This window comes from Delphinus delphis, chromosome 15, assembly GCF_949987515.2.
Source record: "Delphinus delphis chromosome 15, mDelDel1.2, whole genome shotgun sequence".
NCBI lineage: Eukaryota > Metazoa > Chordata > Mammalia > Artiodactyla > Delphinidae > Delphinus > Delphinus delphis.
The window spans coordinates 42225424-42240819 of record NC_082697.1 but is presented as its reverse complement, the minus strand read 5'-3'; the positions used below and the strand labels follow the sequence as shown (position 1 = coordinate 42240819).

The 15396-nt window shown below is 39.2% G+C and overlaps 1 protein-coding gene across 1 annotated transcript in view; it reads right to left on the bottom strand.

The window, feature by feature from the left end:
- The window catches only part of MACROD2 (mono-ADP ribosylhydrolase 2), a 1989932-nt gene that overhangs the window by 86235 nt on the left and 1888301 nt on the right, over positions 1-15396 (bottom strand). The window contains exon 13 of the mRNA XM_060031258.1: positions 8118-8195. Coding sequence (XP_059887241.1) covers positions 8118-8195 — 78 coding nt within the window. The remainder of the gene's footprint in view (positions 1-8117; positions 8196-15396) is intronic.

The window sequence follows — 15396 nt, the reverse complement described above, 5'->3', positions numbered from 1 at the left end:
TCTGTCATTGACTGATAATATCATATCTGTGAATTCCCCATCTCCTTCTCAATTGGATTTTATTCATATTGTATCTTTCTATATCATCTGACACATAAAAACCCATCATTGTTATATTTAATCAGAGATTTAAATTTTTATTGATATAAAATGACCAACTATTTCTCACTTGAGATTTTTTGCTAGAATTCTAACCGGAGAGATTCTAACGTAGTTTTCCATGTTTTCTTTTGATGCTCATTTCCCAAATATACTTTTTTTCTAACTTTGCATTTTTAAAGCTTTACTATTTTATTGAAATTAATTCATTTATTTATTTTTAAATTTTTGGCTGCATTGGGTCTTCATCGCCGCACACGGACTTTCTCTAGTTGCGGCGAGCAGGGGCTAATCTTCATTGCGGTGTGTGGGCTTCTCATTGCGGTGGCTTTTCCTGTTGTGGAGCACAGGCTCTGTGTGCGTGGGCTTCAGCGGTTGTGGCACGTGGGCTTCAGTAGTTGTGGCTTGTGGGCTCTAGAGCACAGGCTCACTAGTTGTGGCGCACGGGCTTAGTTGCTCCGCAATATGTGGGATCTTCCCAGACCAGGGCTTGAACCAGCGTCTCCTGCATTGGCAGGCGGATTCTTAACCACTGTGCCACCAGGGAAGTCCCTCAAAGTTATTCTTAAACCTAACTTATATTGTCAGAACCCATAGCACAGCAGGATTTTTAGTTTTTTATTATCTTTATTGAAGTCAGCATTGGCTGCAACCCTCCCTGCTCCCCACTAGAGTCTTTGTTTTACAAACTCTGCTACTGAAATTTCCTTTCTTTACTCTCTCCCTTATTTCCTTCCTTATTTCCTCCCTTTCTTTCTTCCTCTTTTAACTCTTGTATCAAAATATGACATATGTACAGGAAAGTACACAAACGATACGCAGAGCTCAATTAAATAACCAAAAGCAGGTAGAAAAACTATACATTCTTATGATAACCATCAAGCCCAGAAGCCCAGCTCACAGCTCAATCAGTATCTCCTCCCCAGTCACCCAAGTTCAATCAACACCCTGACTGTCATAGTAATCACTACCTACATTCTCTTTACCATTTCACTGCTTAAGCACATCTTTCTAAATATTAGTTATTTTTCTTTCCTGATTTTCAAAGTTGACATAGATGAACTTGTACAATATACATGCTTTTGTACATTCTTTAGTTTAATATAAAGCTTGTGAGATTCATCCGTGTTTTTGCCTGTAATTGTAGTTTGTAATTTCTGATGAGACGTCTGCTTCATCCTTATATTTGTTTCTCTGTATGTAACTTGTCTTTTTCATCTGATTGTTTTTGAGATTTTTCTGTTTATCACTGGTGTTGAGCAAGTTGATTGTGATTTGCTTAAGTATAATTTTATGTTTCTTGTGCTCTGGGGTCATAGAACTTCTTATATATGTGAGTTCATAGTTTTCATAAAGTTTCTGAAAAATTTCAGCAACTATTACTTCAAATATTTTTTTCTGTCTCCCTTTCCCATGCCTTCCTTGAGAGATTCCAGTTCATGATTATTGTATTTGGAATCACTCTTGAAGTTGTTCCATGGCTCACTGATGCTCTTTTCATTTCCTTCAGTCATTTATTCTCTCTGTGTTTGAATTTGGATAGTTTCTATAGCTATATCTTCAAATTCACTAATCTTTTCTTCTGCACTGTCTAATATGCCATTATTCCTGTCAAGTATAATTTTCATCTCAGACACTCAACAGAGTGAATTGAATCTTTAGAAATTCAATTTGGGTCTTTTTATATCTTCCATGTTTCTAATGAACATGGTGATCCTTCTTTGAGCTTCTTGAAGATGTGGAACACAATTAATAATTTTTAACATGCCCTTTCATATTATTACCCCATCTGTGCCACTTCTGGATTGATTTCTATTAATTGATATCTCTTCTCCTATAGGTCATACTTTCCTGTGTCTTGTCAAGTAGGCCAATTAATAACCCTACAACAGACTCTGAGTGTTCAAGTAAAAGGAAGAGTCACACGTCTCTCACTTTAAATCAGAAACTAGAAATGATTAAGCTTAGTGAGGAAGGCGTGTCAACAGCTAAGGCAGGCTGAAAGCTAGGCCTCTCGCACTAAGCAGTTAGCTAAGTTATGAAGGCAAAGGAAAAGTTCTTGAAGGAAATTAAAAGTGATTCTCCAATAAACACATGAATAATAAGAAAGCGGAACAGGCTTGTTGCTGATATGGAGAAAGTTTTAGTGGTCTGGATAGAAGATCAAACCAGCCACAACATTCCCTTATTTCAAAGCCTAATCCAGGGCAAGGCCCTAACTCTCTTCAATTCTATGAAGGCTGAGAGAGGTGAGGAAGCTGCAGAAGAAAAGTTTGAAGCTAGCAGAGGTTGGTTCATGAGGTTTAAGAAAAAAAAAATTCACCTCTATAACATAAAAGTACAAGGTAAGGAGCGAGTGCTAATGTAGAAGCTGCAGTAAGTTACCCAGAAGATCTAGCTGAGATTATTAATGAAGGTGGCTACACTAAACGACAGCTTTTCAATGCAGAAGAAACAGCCTTCTATTGGAAGAAGATGCCATTTAGGACTTTTATAGCTAGATAGGAGAAGACAATGCCTGGCTTCAAAGCTTCAAAGGTCAGCCTGACTCTCTTGTTAGGGGCTAATGCAGATGGTGACTTTAAGTTGAAGCCAATGCTCATTTGCCTTCCCCCAAATCCTAGGACCCTTCAGAATTATGTTCAATCTACTCTTCCTGTGCTCTACAAATGGAACAACAAAGCCTGGATGACAGCACATCTATTTACAACATGTTTTACTGAATATTTCAAGCCCACTGTTGAGACCTACTGCTCAGAAAAAAAGATTCCTTTCAAAATGTTATTGCTCATTGACAATGAATTTGGTCACCCAAGAGCTCTGAGGGAGATGTGCAATGAGATTAATGTTGTTTTCATGCCTGCTAACAAAATATCCGTTCTGCAGCCCATGGGTCAAGGAGCAATTTTAGCTTTCAGATCCCATTATTTAAGAAATACATTTCATAAGGCTATAGCTGCCATAGATAGTTCGTTCTCTGTTGGATCTGGGCAAAATAAATTGAAAACCTTCTGGAAAGGATTCACCATTTGAGAAGCCATTAGGGACATTCATGATTCATGGGAAGTGGTCAAAATGTGAACATTAACAGGAATTTGGGAGAAGTTGATTTCCACCCTCATGGATGACTTTGAGGGGTTCAAGACTTCAGTGGAGGAAGTAACTGCAGATGTGGTAGAAATAGCAAGAGAACTAGAATTAGAAGTGGAGGCTGAAGATGTGATTGAATTGCAACAATTTCAGGATCAAACCTTCACAGATGAGGAGTTATTTCTTATGGAAAAGCAAAGAAAGTGGTTTCTTTCTTTCTTTCTTTTTTTTTTTTGCGGTACGTGGGCCTCTCACTGTTGTGGCCTCTCCCGTTGCGGAGCACAGGCTCCAGACGCGCAGGCTCAGCGGCCATGGCTTACAGGCCCAGCTGCTCTGCGGCATGTGGGATCCTCCCGGACCGGGGCACGAACCCGTGTCCCCTGCATCAGCAGGCGGACTCTCAACCACTGCGCCACCAGGGAAGCCCGAAAGTGGTTTCTTGAGACGGAATCTAATTCTGGTGAATGCTGTGAAGATTGTTGAAATGACAGCAAAGGGTTTAGAACATTACATAAACTTAGTTAAGAAAGCAGTGGCAGGGTTTGAGAGGATCGACTCCAATGTTGAAAGAAGTTCTACTGTGGGTAAAATGCTATCAAACAGAACTGTATGCTACAGAGAAATCGTTCATGGAAGGAAGAGTCAATGATGTGGAAAATATCATTGCTGTCTTAATTTTAAGAAACTGCCACAGCTGCCCCAAACTTCAGCAACCACCACCCTGATCAGTCAGCAGCCATCAGCATACAGGCAAGACCCTCCCCCAGCAGAAAGATCACGACTCCCTGGAGACTCAGATGATAGTTAGCATTTTCTAGCAATAAGATCTTTTTACAATTAAGGTGTGTGTATTGATTTTTTAGACATAATGCTATTGCACACTTAATAGACTACAGTATATTGTAAACATAACTTTTATACGCACTGGGAAACCAAAAAATTCATGTGACTTGCTTTATTGCAGTCTCTGCTTTATTTCAGTGGTCTGGAACAGAACCCACAAGGGTGGGTTGTACAAGGGTGTGCTTGTACAAACACCCTTGAAAAGATTGGCCAAAACAAAGGCAGTAAGGGCCTCTGCTCATAAAACATGCAGGAACACAAGAGCTGCATGATTTGTCTTCCAATACTTCTTTTCATGTCCGGTAATTTTGTTGATTACTCTGTTGGATGTGAGGTATGTTTCTATTTCTATAAATGTTCTTCAGTTTCATTCTAGGATCAGTTAAATTATTCAGAAACAGTTTGATCCTTTTAAGTCTTGTTTATAAGCTGGCTTGCAGAGGACAAGAGCAGCATTTAGTGAATTGCTAGTTTTGCTCCACTATTGAGGTAAACCCTTTCTGAGCCCTCTTGAGGTTTTAGGTTTTCCAGTCTGCCTGGTGGGAACGGGCACTCCTCTCAGCCCCATGCAAGCTCCAGGTATCATTCCCTCAAGTCCTTTAATGTTCTTTACCCAGCCTGTTATGCATGCGCAGATCAATACTCAGCTGAAGACTTGAGGGATTCCCTCTGTAGGTCTCTAGAGCGCTCCTTGTGTGGAGCTCTCTCCTCTCCAGGACTCTGCCCTGGAAACACTAGATGCTTGGCCTTCTAGGACTCTCAGCTCTGTGTCCTCAACTCAGGGAGTCTGGGGGGCTGTGCACTGTAGCCTGGAAAGTCTCTCCAGACAGTCAGCAGGGACAACCACAGGCCTCACCTCACTTCCTGACTCTCAGGCATCACTGAGACTTACCAAATTTTAATATCAATTGATGCTTTTATTCTCCATGACAATGGAAAAACATTAGCATACTTTAATTTAACTCATCCCAATAAACGGCATTATTATGGTATATTTTATTTTATTAAATTTTTAAAGAGATTTTATTTTTATGTTTTAAACTTTTTAGTTTATATTGTAGTATAGTTGATTAACAATGTTGTGTTAGTTTCAGGTGTACAGCAAAGTCATTCAGTTATACATATACGTGTATCTAGTCTTTTTCAAATTCTTTTCCCATTTAGGTTGTTACATAATATTGAGCAGAGTTCCCTATTTTAATTCTAAGCATCTCTTAACTCCCATAGTACATTATTATTACAGTCATCATTATTAATTTGTACCATCAATACTCATTTACATTTATCCAACAATTACTATTTACCTTGCTTTTAATTCTTTCCTTCATCTTTGATCTTCTTTCTGGGATCAATGTCCCACCTGAAGAACACCAGAATTTTTTGGTGGTGAAGTTTGCTTTGTTTGGTCCAAAATGCTCTTAATTAACCTTTGTTCTTGAAACATACATTTTCTCTGTGTTTAGAATCCATGGTCAGCAGCTATTCTGTTGTACTGTCTTTTTATTTCCGTCCCATCTTTTGCAAAGTTAGATATCAGTCCAGTTGTTTGATAATTGCTTTTGGATGTTCTGTTTATCTTTGGCTTTCAGGAACTTTACTATACGGGCCTGGTTGTAGATTTATTTTGCTTGGCGTTCAAAGGACTTTTGGAACATGTGGCTTAATATCCCTTCTTACCAGAATTTCTTCCAGTATTGCCCAATCCCCTCTCCCCTTTCTGTCTGGGATTCCAATTACACGTGTAATAGACTTTGTCATTTTATCCTCCATATCTTTTCCCTTTCTTTAGTTTGCCATTCTATGCTTCTCTCCTGTTTTTATTTTGGATATGTTCTTCTGACCTAACTTCTAGTTCATAAATTCTCTTCATCTGTGTCTAATAAACCATAAACCCGCTCACTGAGTTCTTCATTTCAGTGTGGCATCTTTTACTTCTAGACTTTTTCTTTTTCGCTTTTTTTCTGTTTTGAATTCTCAGTTCTCAGCTAAGATTTTCACTCTTGTCTTTATCCCCCTTATAGTCTTGGTGTTTTATACTTTGTAACACTACTATTTTCAGCCCAAGAGGGCTTGCCACCCTTGACTGTTTGTTTTTCATGTTACCTCCTTTATTTTTTTCTGGCTATTTTTTGTCCGTGTGAGCTGGACATTATATCTGACAAATTGTTTATGTAAATGGTTTGAAACTTAGAATACTTTTTTTTCCCCATCTAGTATGTAACTTACATTTGTTTTTCTCAGGTACCTAGAGGGACTGGTAATCTAGGTTGATCTTAATATAATCTGGGGATTGAGACGATTCGAAGCTGAGAGGCAGTCTCGCAAGAGGCTGATCTACTGCTGTTTCATTCTTCCTGCTAAGGTACACATCTTTGGGGTTTCAACACGAAACACAGGGGTTTACCAGGGCCCTTTGCCCTTTTGAGCAGTGGGACTTAAGATGCTTTTTGCAGAATCAGCAAATGCCCTAAGGTAAAAACAGTTTCAAATTCTGTCTCTGTATGTCAGTTTTCATATATATTCATTATATATATATATTTTATTTATTTTGGTCCAGGTTGTCTAGTGGGAGTAATGGTCTAAATTATTTAGATTCTCATTACTGAAAGTGTCTCCTTCTTTTTCTTTCTCATTTAAAATAATATACTGTAATTTTCAAAGGTAAAAGCAACCATTTAAGTAAGCTCTTTTGATACTAATTTTGAAACAATTATTTCAATGTTTTCATACATTTAAATGAGTCTCTTATCACGTAGTCCTTTCCAACTGTGCCCTTCTCAGTCTTCACTGTTTCCTTCTTTTCTGTATTTATTGTTTCTGCACAGGCCTTTTGTTAGTTTCTTCAGAAAGGACACTTGGGTGGCATATTTTCTTAATCTTTCTATTCCTGAGAAAATATTACTCTTGACTTCATGCATGAATAATAACTTCACTAAATATAGACACGGTGTCCTTTAGAGCCCTGGAAATGTTACTCCATTTTTTTTTTTTTTTTTTTTTGAGGATTTAGAGCTGTGGAAGAAGAAGGCTAAGGCTAATCTGATTTGGGTGATTTTGCTTATAACCTGATTTTGAATTTCCTAGATGCTTTAAAAGCCCTCCTTTATTATCAATCTTCAGAAATTCCATGAGGATTTGTAGGTTTTTGTTCTCATTTGCTTTCATTATCTTTGCCTATAAATACAACATGTACTCTTGTGTTTTGGGTAGAGGAACTGGTTTGCATTAGGAAAACATCTTTTTCTGTTATTTTTCTAAAGACTGCTTCATTTCTATTTGTTCTATTATCTCTTCTTGGTATTCCAAGGAGATGTAGATTTAATCTCCTGTATACACTGTCTCCATGTTTCACATTTATTCTCATTGGTATCATATCTTCCTGCCAGTAGTTGCAAATCCAATGCCTACAGAGTTCAGTCAGGTAAAAAAAATAAATGAAGCCAGCCAGGTACAAAATTAATGAGTAATGAGGATTGTGGAGAGCAAACATCCCTTCTAAATGTGGCAGCTACCAATCAGCTGGTATTTAGCTCTAGTAAAATACAGTTGACTCCTTTTTTTTTTTTTTTTTTTTTGCGGTACGTGGGCCCCCCCACTGCTGCGGCCTCTCCCATGTGGAGCACAGACTCTGGACGCGCAGGCCCAGCGGCTATGGCCCACAGGCCCAGCCGCTCCACGGCACGTGGGATCCCCTGGGACCGGGGCACGAACCCGCGTCCCCCACATCGCCAGGTGGACTCTCAACCACAGCGCCACCAGGGAAGCCCCAGTTGACTCTTGAACAACATGGGTTTGAACTGTGCAGTTCACTTATAGGTAAATTTTTTTCAACAAATATGTACTACATAGTCTGTGGTTGGTTGAATCCGTGGATGTGGAACCACAGATACGGAGGTCTGACTATAAAGTCGTTCACCGATTTTTGACTGTGTGGAGGGCTGGTGCCCCTAATTCCTGAGTTGTTCAAGATTCCAGGTTCCATTTTTCCAGAAAAAGTAAAATCTGGGTTTTAGAAAACGCAATATTCTAAAGCAGAAAAAACAAACAAACAAACAAAACAACTGAAAAAGAATCTCACAACTTACCATTGGGATGATCTTGGCCACATATAGAATGATCTGTTACTTCATTTTCTTCTGTAATATTGTCGTCCTTTGCAGAATCTGACATCACAAACAAGCAAAATCCCTAGTCAGCATTTTTAACCAGGAAATACAACAGCCTCCAGCACTAAAAGAATAGATCTATGTTTGGGAAAAAAAATCTATTATTTTTTAAAAATGCCATTAAAATACTTAAATATCTTCATCAATAAATAAGCTTTTCTTAAAGTACTGCATAAGATGTCTGCACAAAGTTCACAAGGTAAAAACGGTAAAGATTCGGCTAGAACATCTTTTTCACAACAAGGAAGAAAATATAAGCAGACTTTATGCATCAGTGAAAATCTTAGGAGAACTGTGCAAAAGGATATGAAAGGAAGGCAAAATAGAGAAGATTAAAGGAATATAATTTTAATGTTCTTAATGCTTCCATTACTGTTGTTGTGCATATATGGGAGCCTTGAGTCCTTGAAAAAGACAGATGTAGAGCTTTGAAATCCAGTGGTAATTAAGTTCATCTTCCTCAGGAGCTATACCAGTAGAAAGATAGCAAAGGGGGAACACAAACCTTCTGTTTTGTGCAACTTCACCCTTTCTCTTGTGTAGCACATTTAAACGTGGGATCAGCATAAGTTCATCATTTTTTTTTTTTTTTTAATTGTATGATGTATTTTACAGGAAATATGTGGCTAAAAGGATTCCAGTGACTTATGGACTCTTGCAAAGCTACAAAGCGCCCCCTGTTGGATGTTGGAGACCTCTAGGGAGGCTCTTCAAAATCCATTGGAAAGAGCACGTGAGTAGGTCAGCAGAAAGAAAATAGATCTTTCATTCCACAAATATTTACAAAGGGCCAACTCTACGCCAGGCACAGTTCTTGACACTGGGGAGTCAATAGTAAACAAAACAACAAATCTCTGCTCTCATAGGGGTTACAATCTAGTGGATATTTTTCATGCAGTTAAAAGGGTGGTAATCCAAAGATATCTAAAAGTCATGAGCTAATCTTGTATGCATGTGGCCACGGAGAGAGCTGGGGATGGTAGACCAGCACATCTAATACAAATGGGTTCTCTACTGAGTTCATATTCCTCAGTTGTGTTTTAACTCCCTAACAGAGCTGAATCAGACGGAATCTAAAATAAATCATTCTTGCTTTGTTTCCCTTACCCATTTTTCTCTCTCCCTCCCCAAACTAGGAGATAGCTTTAAACAATATGTTTTAGAATATTATGAGAAAGTCTGTTTCTCCAACTTGCCACAACCAACATTTGATGGACAAGTGAGAAACCTGAGTAGTTAACATAAGATTCAAATTTAATAACCAGTGAAGCAAGTATACACCCAAAGTATATGGTTTTAATTGACTGCAAATAATTCCCCCAAGGCAACTGTTTAATTACCTGAACTGTTTCTTATTTCTTTCTGAGACTGACAATAAGTTTCAAAGTCCAAATTTGGAAGCAAAACTTGAGCACAGACACATTTCCCAAACTGTTAACTCACTCACGTCAAATTGTTTTAAATCAGCTCCCATTAAAATATGCCTTTTTAATTTTAAATCTAACATGTGGATTAAAAAATATCATTTGAATACTTTTTTCCACATGAACACTGAAAATGAACAATGACTGAAAGAAGGTACTATATGAACCAGGCTAAATTTTAATTTTGAAAGTATTTTAGTTCTACTTGTTTATAGAAAATGGTACCATTTGATATGTAGCCTTGTACAACACTCATTTCTTTCAAGATTATCCAAGATTTTGTATGTAGTTAAAATTTATTCATTTACACTTAACAATAATTCATTATATTTTCTAATTTACATAAACATTATGTTTCATGTACCACATATGACTTAAGAAATGTCTTTTGAAAAGTGATTTACACTGAGTTTACAAGTTTATGGTCCAATGAGTCATGTAAGATGGGTGAAAGTACTTAAAAAATTAATCATTAGTCTATACCTGTTTGTCACCAACATCTGTGTCTTTGGTAAGTTAAATGACCCTTTAATTTCAATTTCCTTGAGGAGTTGCTGTAACATTGCTAAGGTACCTTCTGATCTTTTGTGCTCTAAAATATACAATGTATTTCACTGAATCCAAGATACCATCAATTGTTATTTGCACTATTATTTTGTGGAGAATCAAAAAAATGAGACCAAATGAACTATAACACACCATAAATTCTAAGAATGTGTCCTGGCTTTGGAAATAAAATATATAAAAGACTATGCATCCGAGAAATATGACGTTTCAGTATATTGTGTGTGTACAGAAATATGCCTTTATGTGATGACAAGGATTTCCCATCAATATGACCCATCACCAAAGCCACAAGTTCACTTTGTCTTGTATGTGAGTCTCGTCTCCAGAAGTGTACACACCTATTGTATGTACAGCAATAAAGCAAGATAAACAGTATAAGCTCATGATAGCATGCACAAATAACCAGGTGGCTGCAGAAGATTGTTTCCACTACAGTGTCTCTATTAAAAGAGCTATGTGGGGCTTCCCTGGTGGCGCAGTGGTTGAGAGCCCGCCTGCCAATGCAGGGGACACAGGTTCGTGCCCCGGTCTGGGAAGATCCCACATGCCGCGGAGCGGCTGGGCCCGTGAGCCATGGCCGCTGAGCCTGCGCGTCCGGAGCCTGTGCTCCGCAACGGGAGAGGCCACAACAGTGAGAGGCCCGCGTACCGCAAAAAAAAAGGGCTATGTGAATTTCCAGTCTCATGAACTTTAGCAGGACTGGTTTTGATCCTGAATGTTTTAAACCATGGATCCCATTGCATTATACTTAGTCGTGGATATGAAACGACTGGAGATTTTCTGCTTGGGAGAGGATGAAAGCTGCACTATATATGTATATAAAGTCATTATTCATAATGAGAAAGAGAGAAAATATATCCGGTACATATTGTCATTAAAAGAGGGTATTTTTTCATAGCCATAAACTACCATGAAAACTATAGTTGTATATACTAAATTCTTGAATCACCTTGGATTCACATTTTATTTAATTCTAAAAATTATCATTTGGTAATGTTCAAAAAATGTGAAAGAGTTATCACCTAATTCTGAGATTCTGTCAATGTTCTTTTAATAGCAGAGAATTTGAATTAAATTTATATGTAGATCCTGACTTTCAAAGTCCTTAAGGTCAATGTCCTATTAGAGAATTTTCTCACATGCAAATATTAAATCAAATAGCCAAGGCAAAGTTCTACAGACAGAAATTCTAAACAGTAGGTCATTTTTAATGAGGTCAATTACACATGTCTATACAGGATAGTACATGTATAGATTTAAGCTGTGATGATAAATGATGATACTATTGAATTTTTAATAAACATATCTAGACTATAAATCAAAATAAATGCTCTCTATTTTGAAAACGTTCCCTTAGAACAAAAGTTCTTAACCCTAGAGCACCACTAAATATACTCTAGGGGTCCACAAACCTTTTTGAAATGATATGCAAATGTGTGCTTATATTCATATGTTCATTTTTCTGGGAGGAGATAGCTTCTGTCATATTCTTGTAGGGATCTGTGACCCCAACAAGGTTAAAAATAACTATAGAAATGTATACTCTAATGCCAGTGACACTGCCATTTTTAAAATAAATTTATTTATTTATTTTTGGCTGCATTGGGTCTTCGTTGCTGTGTGCGGGCTTCCTCTAGTTGCGGCACACGTGCTTCTCATTGCAGTGGCGTCTCTTGTTGCGGAGCACGGACTCTAGGTGCACGGGCTTTGGTAGTTGTGGCTCATGGGCTCTAGAGCGCAGGCTCAGTAGTTGTGGCGCATGGGCTTAGCTGCTACGTGGCATGTGGGATCTTCCTGGACCAGGGCTCGAACCCATGTCCCCTGCATTGGCAGGTGGATTCTTAACCACTGCTCCACCAGGGAAGTCCGATTAACTATCTTTGAGGACATTTTCAAGCCAGGAGGTGAACAAAATCCATCTAGTAAGAGACGTAGCCCCTGACTATTATTCAGAGTAGCGGCAAGAGGTCATTTGGGTGTAAAAGTTCTAATGGGTCAGAACAAAATAAATGCCATGTGTGAATGCCTACATGTAAAATATTCTTGCTCTGTAACATGTCAACGTCCACATGTGAGCACCTTAGCCTGATGCAAAAGTTGCACAGAAACGCAATCACCTGGATTGCCTTTGATTCTTATAAAATAGTTAAACCAAGCAAAACATTTATCCTGGTCTGTTCATTTAGCTGGTTTAATGTGTGAAGCAATTAGAATAAAGTAATTTTTCTTCCAGCTGAACAGTGTGATAATTCACTATAAACTAGAGTCTCTACAGCCGATTAGGGTCTCCTTGAAGCTTTGCAGTGATGCCCCCATACATAAAGGAAAAATATATCCTGCAATACATTCCCAGAGGATTCAGATGGCAAAGCTCAGAACTGTGCTTGGTCCCAGTGATGCTGGATACACAGGCTGAACTATGTTTACCTGAAAAGGAACTGGGTCCACAGGACAGGACATGGCCCTAAGCAGTGGGAACTGAACTATGGTTGGTCATTTGCCTCCACTATGCTCTCATTAACCCCCATTAAAAGGCAGAGAATCATTCCCAGAGCTGTGGAATCTGTGTGCTAAGTGTCTTTGAGACATGCCTGTGAGAACTACCATCACGTATACTAACTTTGTTTCTATAAGAAAACATATTCCAAATTCTGAACAGTACACCTGGGTAAACCAGCTTATTCCAACACTGGAGGTGGTATTCTTCTGCAGGTTGTTTTTGAAAATATAAGCAAATAAGAAAATCAATCATGAGTGGATGGGCACTAGGTTGGAGGCGTGATTCTAGGTTTACACCTACAAGCTTCATAACTAGGAAAATCCATTCACTTTACATGCTTGCAGTTTCAGCATCTAGGACCTGAGGGTGTCAAGGCAGATAATCCCTTTTATACACTTTATAACTCTAATCTGCTGACTTGTTCAAATGATCTCTTCCTTCCAGACAGCACTTCTCTGTAAATCTGCCTACCTGTGTTGGACAGTTCTTGCACTGAGATTTTTACTGTCTATTTATAAAATAAAGGTTAATAGTGGGGGAAGTGTTGCTGTGTGACATCAGTGACACGCTGGCCGCCTTTAACTCTGCAACTCGAAGAAGAATCATCACAATGCAAAACGGAACAGTTGGGTATGAAGCCGGGCTGGACCATGATGGAAAAAGAAATGCTTAATTACCCCTTCCATCAAGTTAATTTTTCCCCTTTGGCGATGTAAACAAAGGCAAATCTGCTCTTGTTGGGTTGTCTGTGACCTGGTCTCCTTGACCTCCATCCTCTGATGCCTTTCTGTTCTCGCCTCCCTCCCCCTTGCTGAGCCTTGTACCGCAGCAGGTTCTCTTGAAATCATTAGAAAAAAATCTGACCAGGCCATAGGCATGAAAAGTAGCTATGGTTCTAAATACAAACCGACTTGAAATTCTATTAAAATGTTCATCTATAAATCAGGGACAAGACAAGTATTTTATTTACACTTTGGTTTAATTTGATCTGATAACTACTACTGAGAGGACTGTCCCCTTAGGAGAAGGGAAGAAGGATTTTTTTGACCCTTACTTGGAGCAGGGTCAGAGCCAAACAGCTGGCCGCTACTTCTCAATTATTTTATTTCATTGAGAAGTTGAGGCAATAGGCAGAATCTATCTCCAGATTCATAGCTGCTTCAACTTCTGGGCTCAGGCTGTTTTCAGCCAGGTGCTTGGACAGACTGGCTAAGATCCAGGGATTCCTACAGTCTTCAAGGACCCAGTCATAACCCACCCTGTCGGAATACAACTTAAGTCTCTTTTCCAAAGTGATGGAAAGGGACATGTTTGGAGACTGAGATAAGCACCTGGACCCTTTGTGGGAGTTACTTATTTTACGTGAGTTTCAAAGACCTAGATGACTTCTCCTTAGCATCTCTTTGTTCCTCACATCCAGAAAGATCCAAAAACCCATTCAAATGAAAATGGATGTGTTTATTTTTTTCTTTTTTTTTTTTCCTTCAACTTTCCCACATGCTACTGAATATAATTCTATAATCTGGATGGCTGAAGAATGATTCAGTACGTGGATCTCAAGTTATTTTACTATAGCCTCCATTATTGGACATTCAAACTGAATCCAAACTCCAGCCATTCTAAACAACCCTATGCTTTTGTGGTATCGGGTGTCCCAAGGCTGGATTCACTCCACTCTTCTTTCTCTTACTTCTTCTCAGCCCACACCCAACTCTAACATTTAGAGAGGATTGATCTCTTAGAGTAGCTGGAATAGAAACAACCCAGGTCAGCTAAGCCTTACAGCAGCCAGGCATGCCCCCATCCCATATCTCATTGAACTACCCCTGAGATTGCAGCAAATGGTTCCAGGAGATGAGCTGCTTTCTGAGACACTGACTGAGGGCATGCTTGACCCAGGTGGGCCGGAAGCACCCAAGAGTTAATGCCCAACTCCAGACACCCAAAGGATGCAGGAGGTAAGACTCCAGTTTGCCCACCCCTCAGGGAGACGATTCTGTTCACTATACAGCTCTCAGAGGAATGGAGCCCCAGTTTCCCCCAACAGTAAGCTGTTCATTAATGTACCCCCTATTGGCTGTCCTCTCAACCCTGCTGTACTTCCCCAAGCCTCACCTATGCTTCCTGGGACCACCTCCCAAATAAACCATTTGTACCTACATGCTTGTCTCAGAATTTGCTTTTCGAGAACCCAAATTAAGACAGCCAAGACAGTCAATAACCTGTTTTTTTCACGACTTAGTAGCAAAAATGTGAATGCTCCCCCTATTCTCCCGACTTACAGCTCTCTTATGCCATGACGCCTTTCATTAGGGTATGTTGAGGCAAGTGTCTGCCATCTAACTAGGGAAAGTTGGTAAAAGAGGTTGCCGTGTTTTGTACCATCTAATCCTGAGCGCTGGACCATAGGTGACTGGTGAGGTGACAGATCAGTCACCTGTAGCGTGGCCAATAGACATTAAATTAAGGTGGCCTGTCATGAGACCTCCACCTACCAGGAGAGAACTCATATTAGAACGATGATGAAAGGAATCCACCAGCTCCTTTGACTTGGAGTGTTTGGTGGTAAAATATACAGAGAAAGTTTCAAAGCACAGGGTGGCTTAAAGGTAGAGATTCACTCAAGGAGAAGGGAGGAAACAGAAACCATGGATGGGGTAGAAGAAGCATTAAGAGTTACTTGGCAACATTAGGAGAGCAGAAAGAG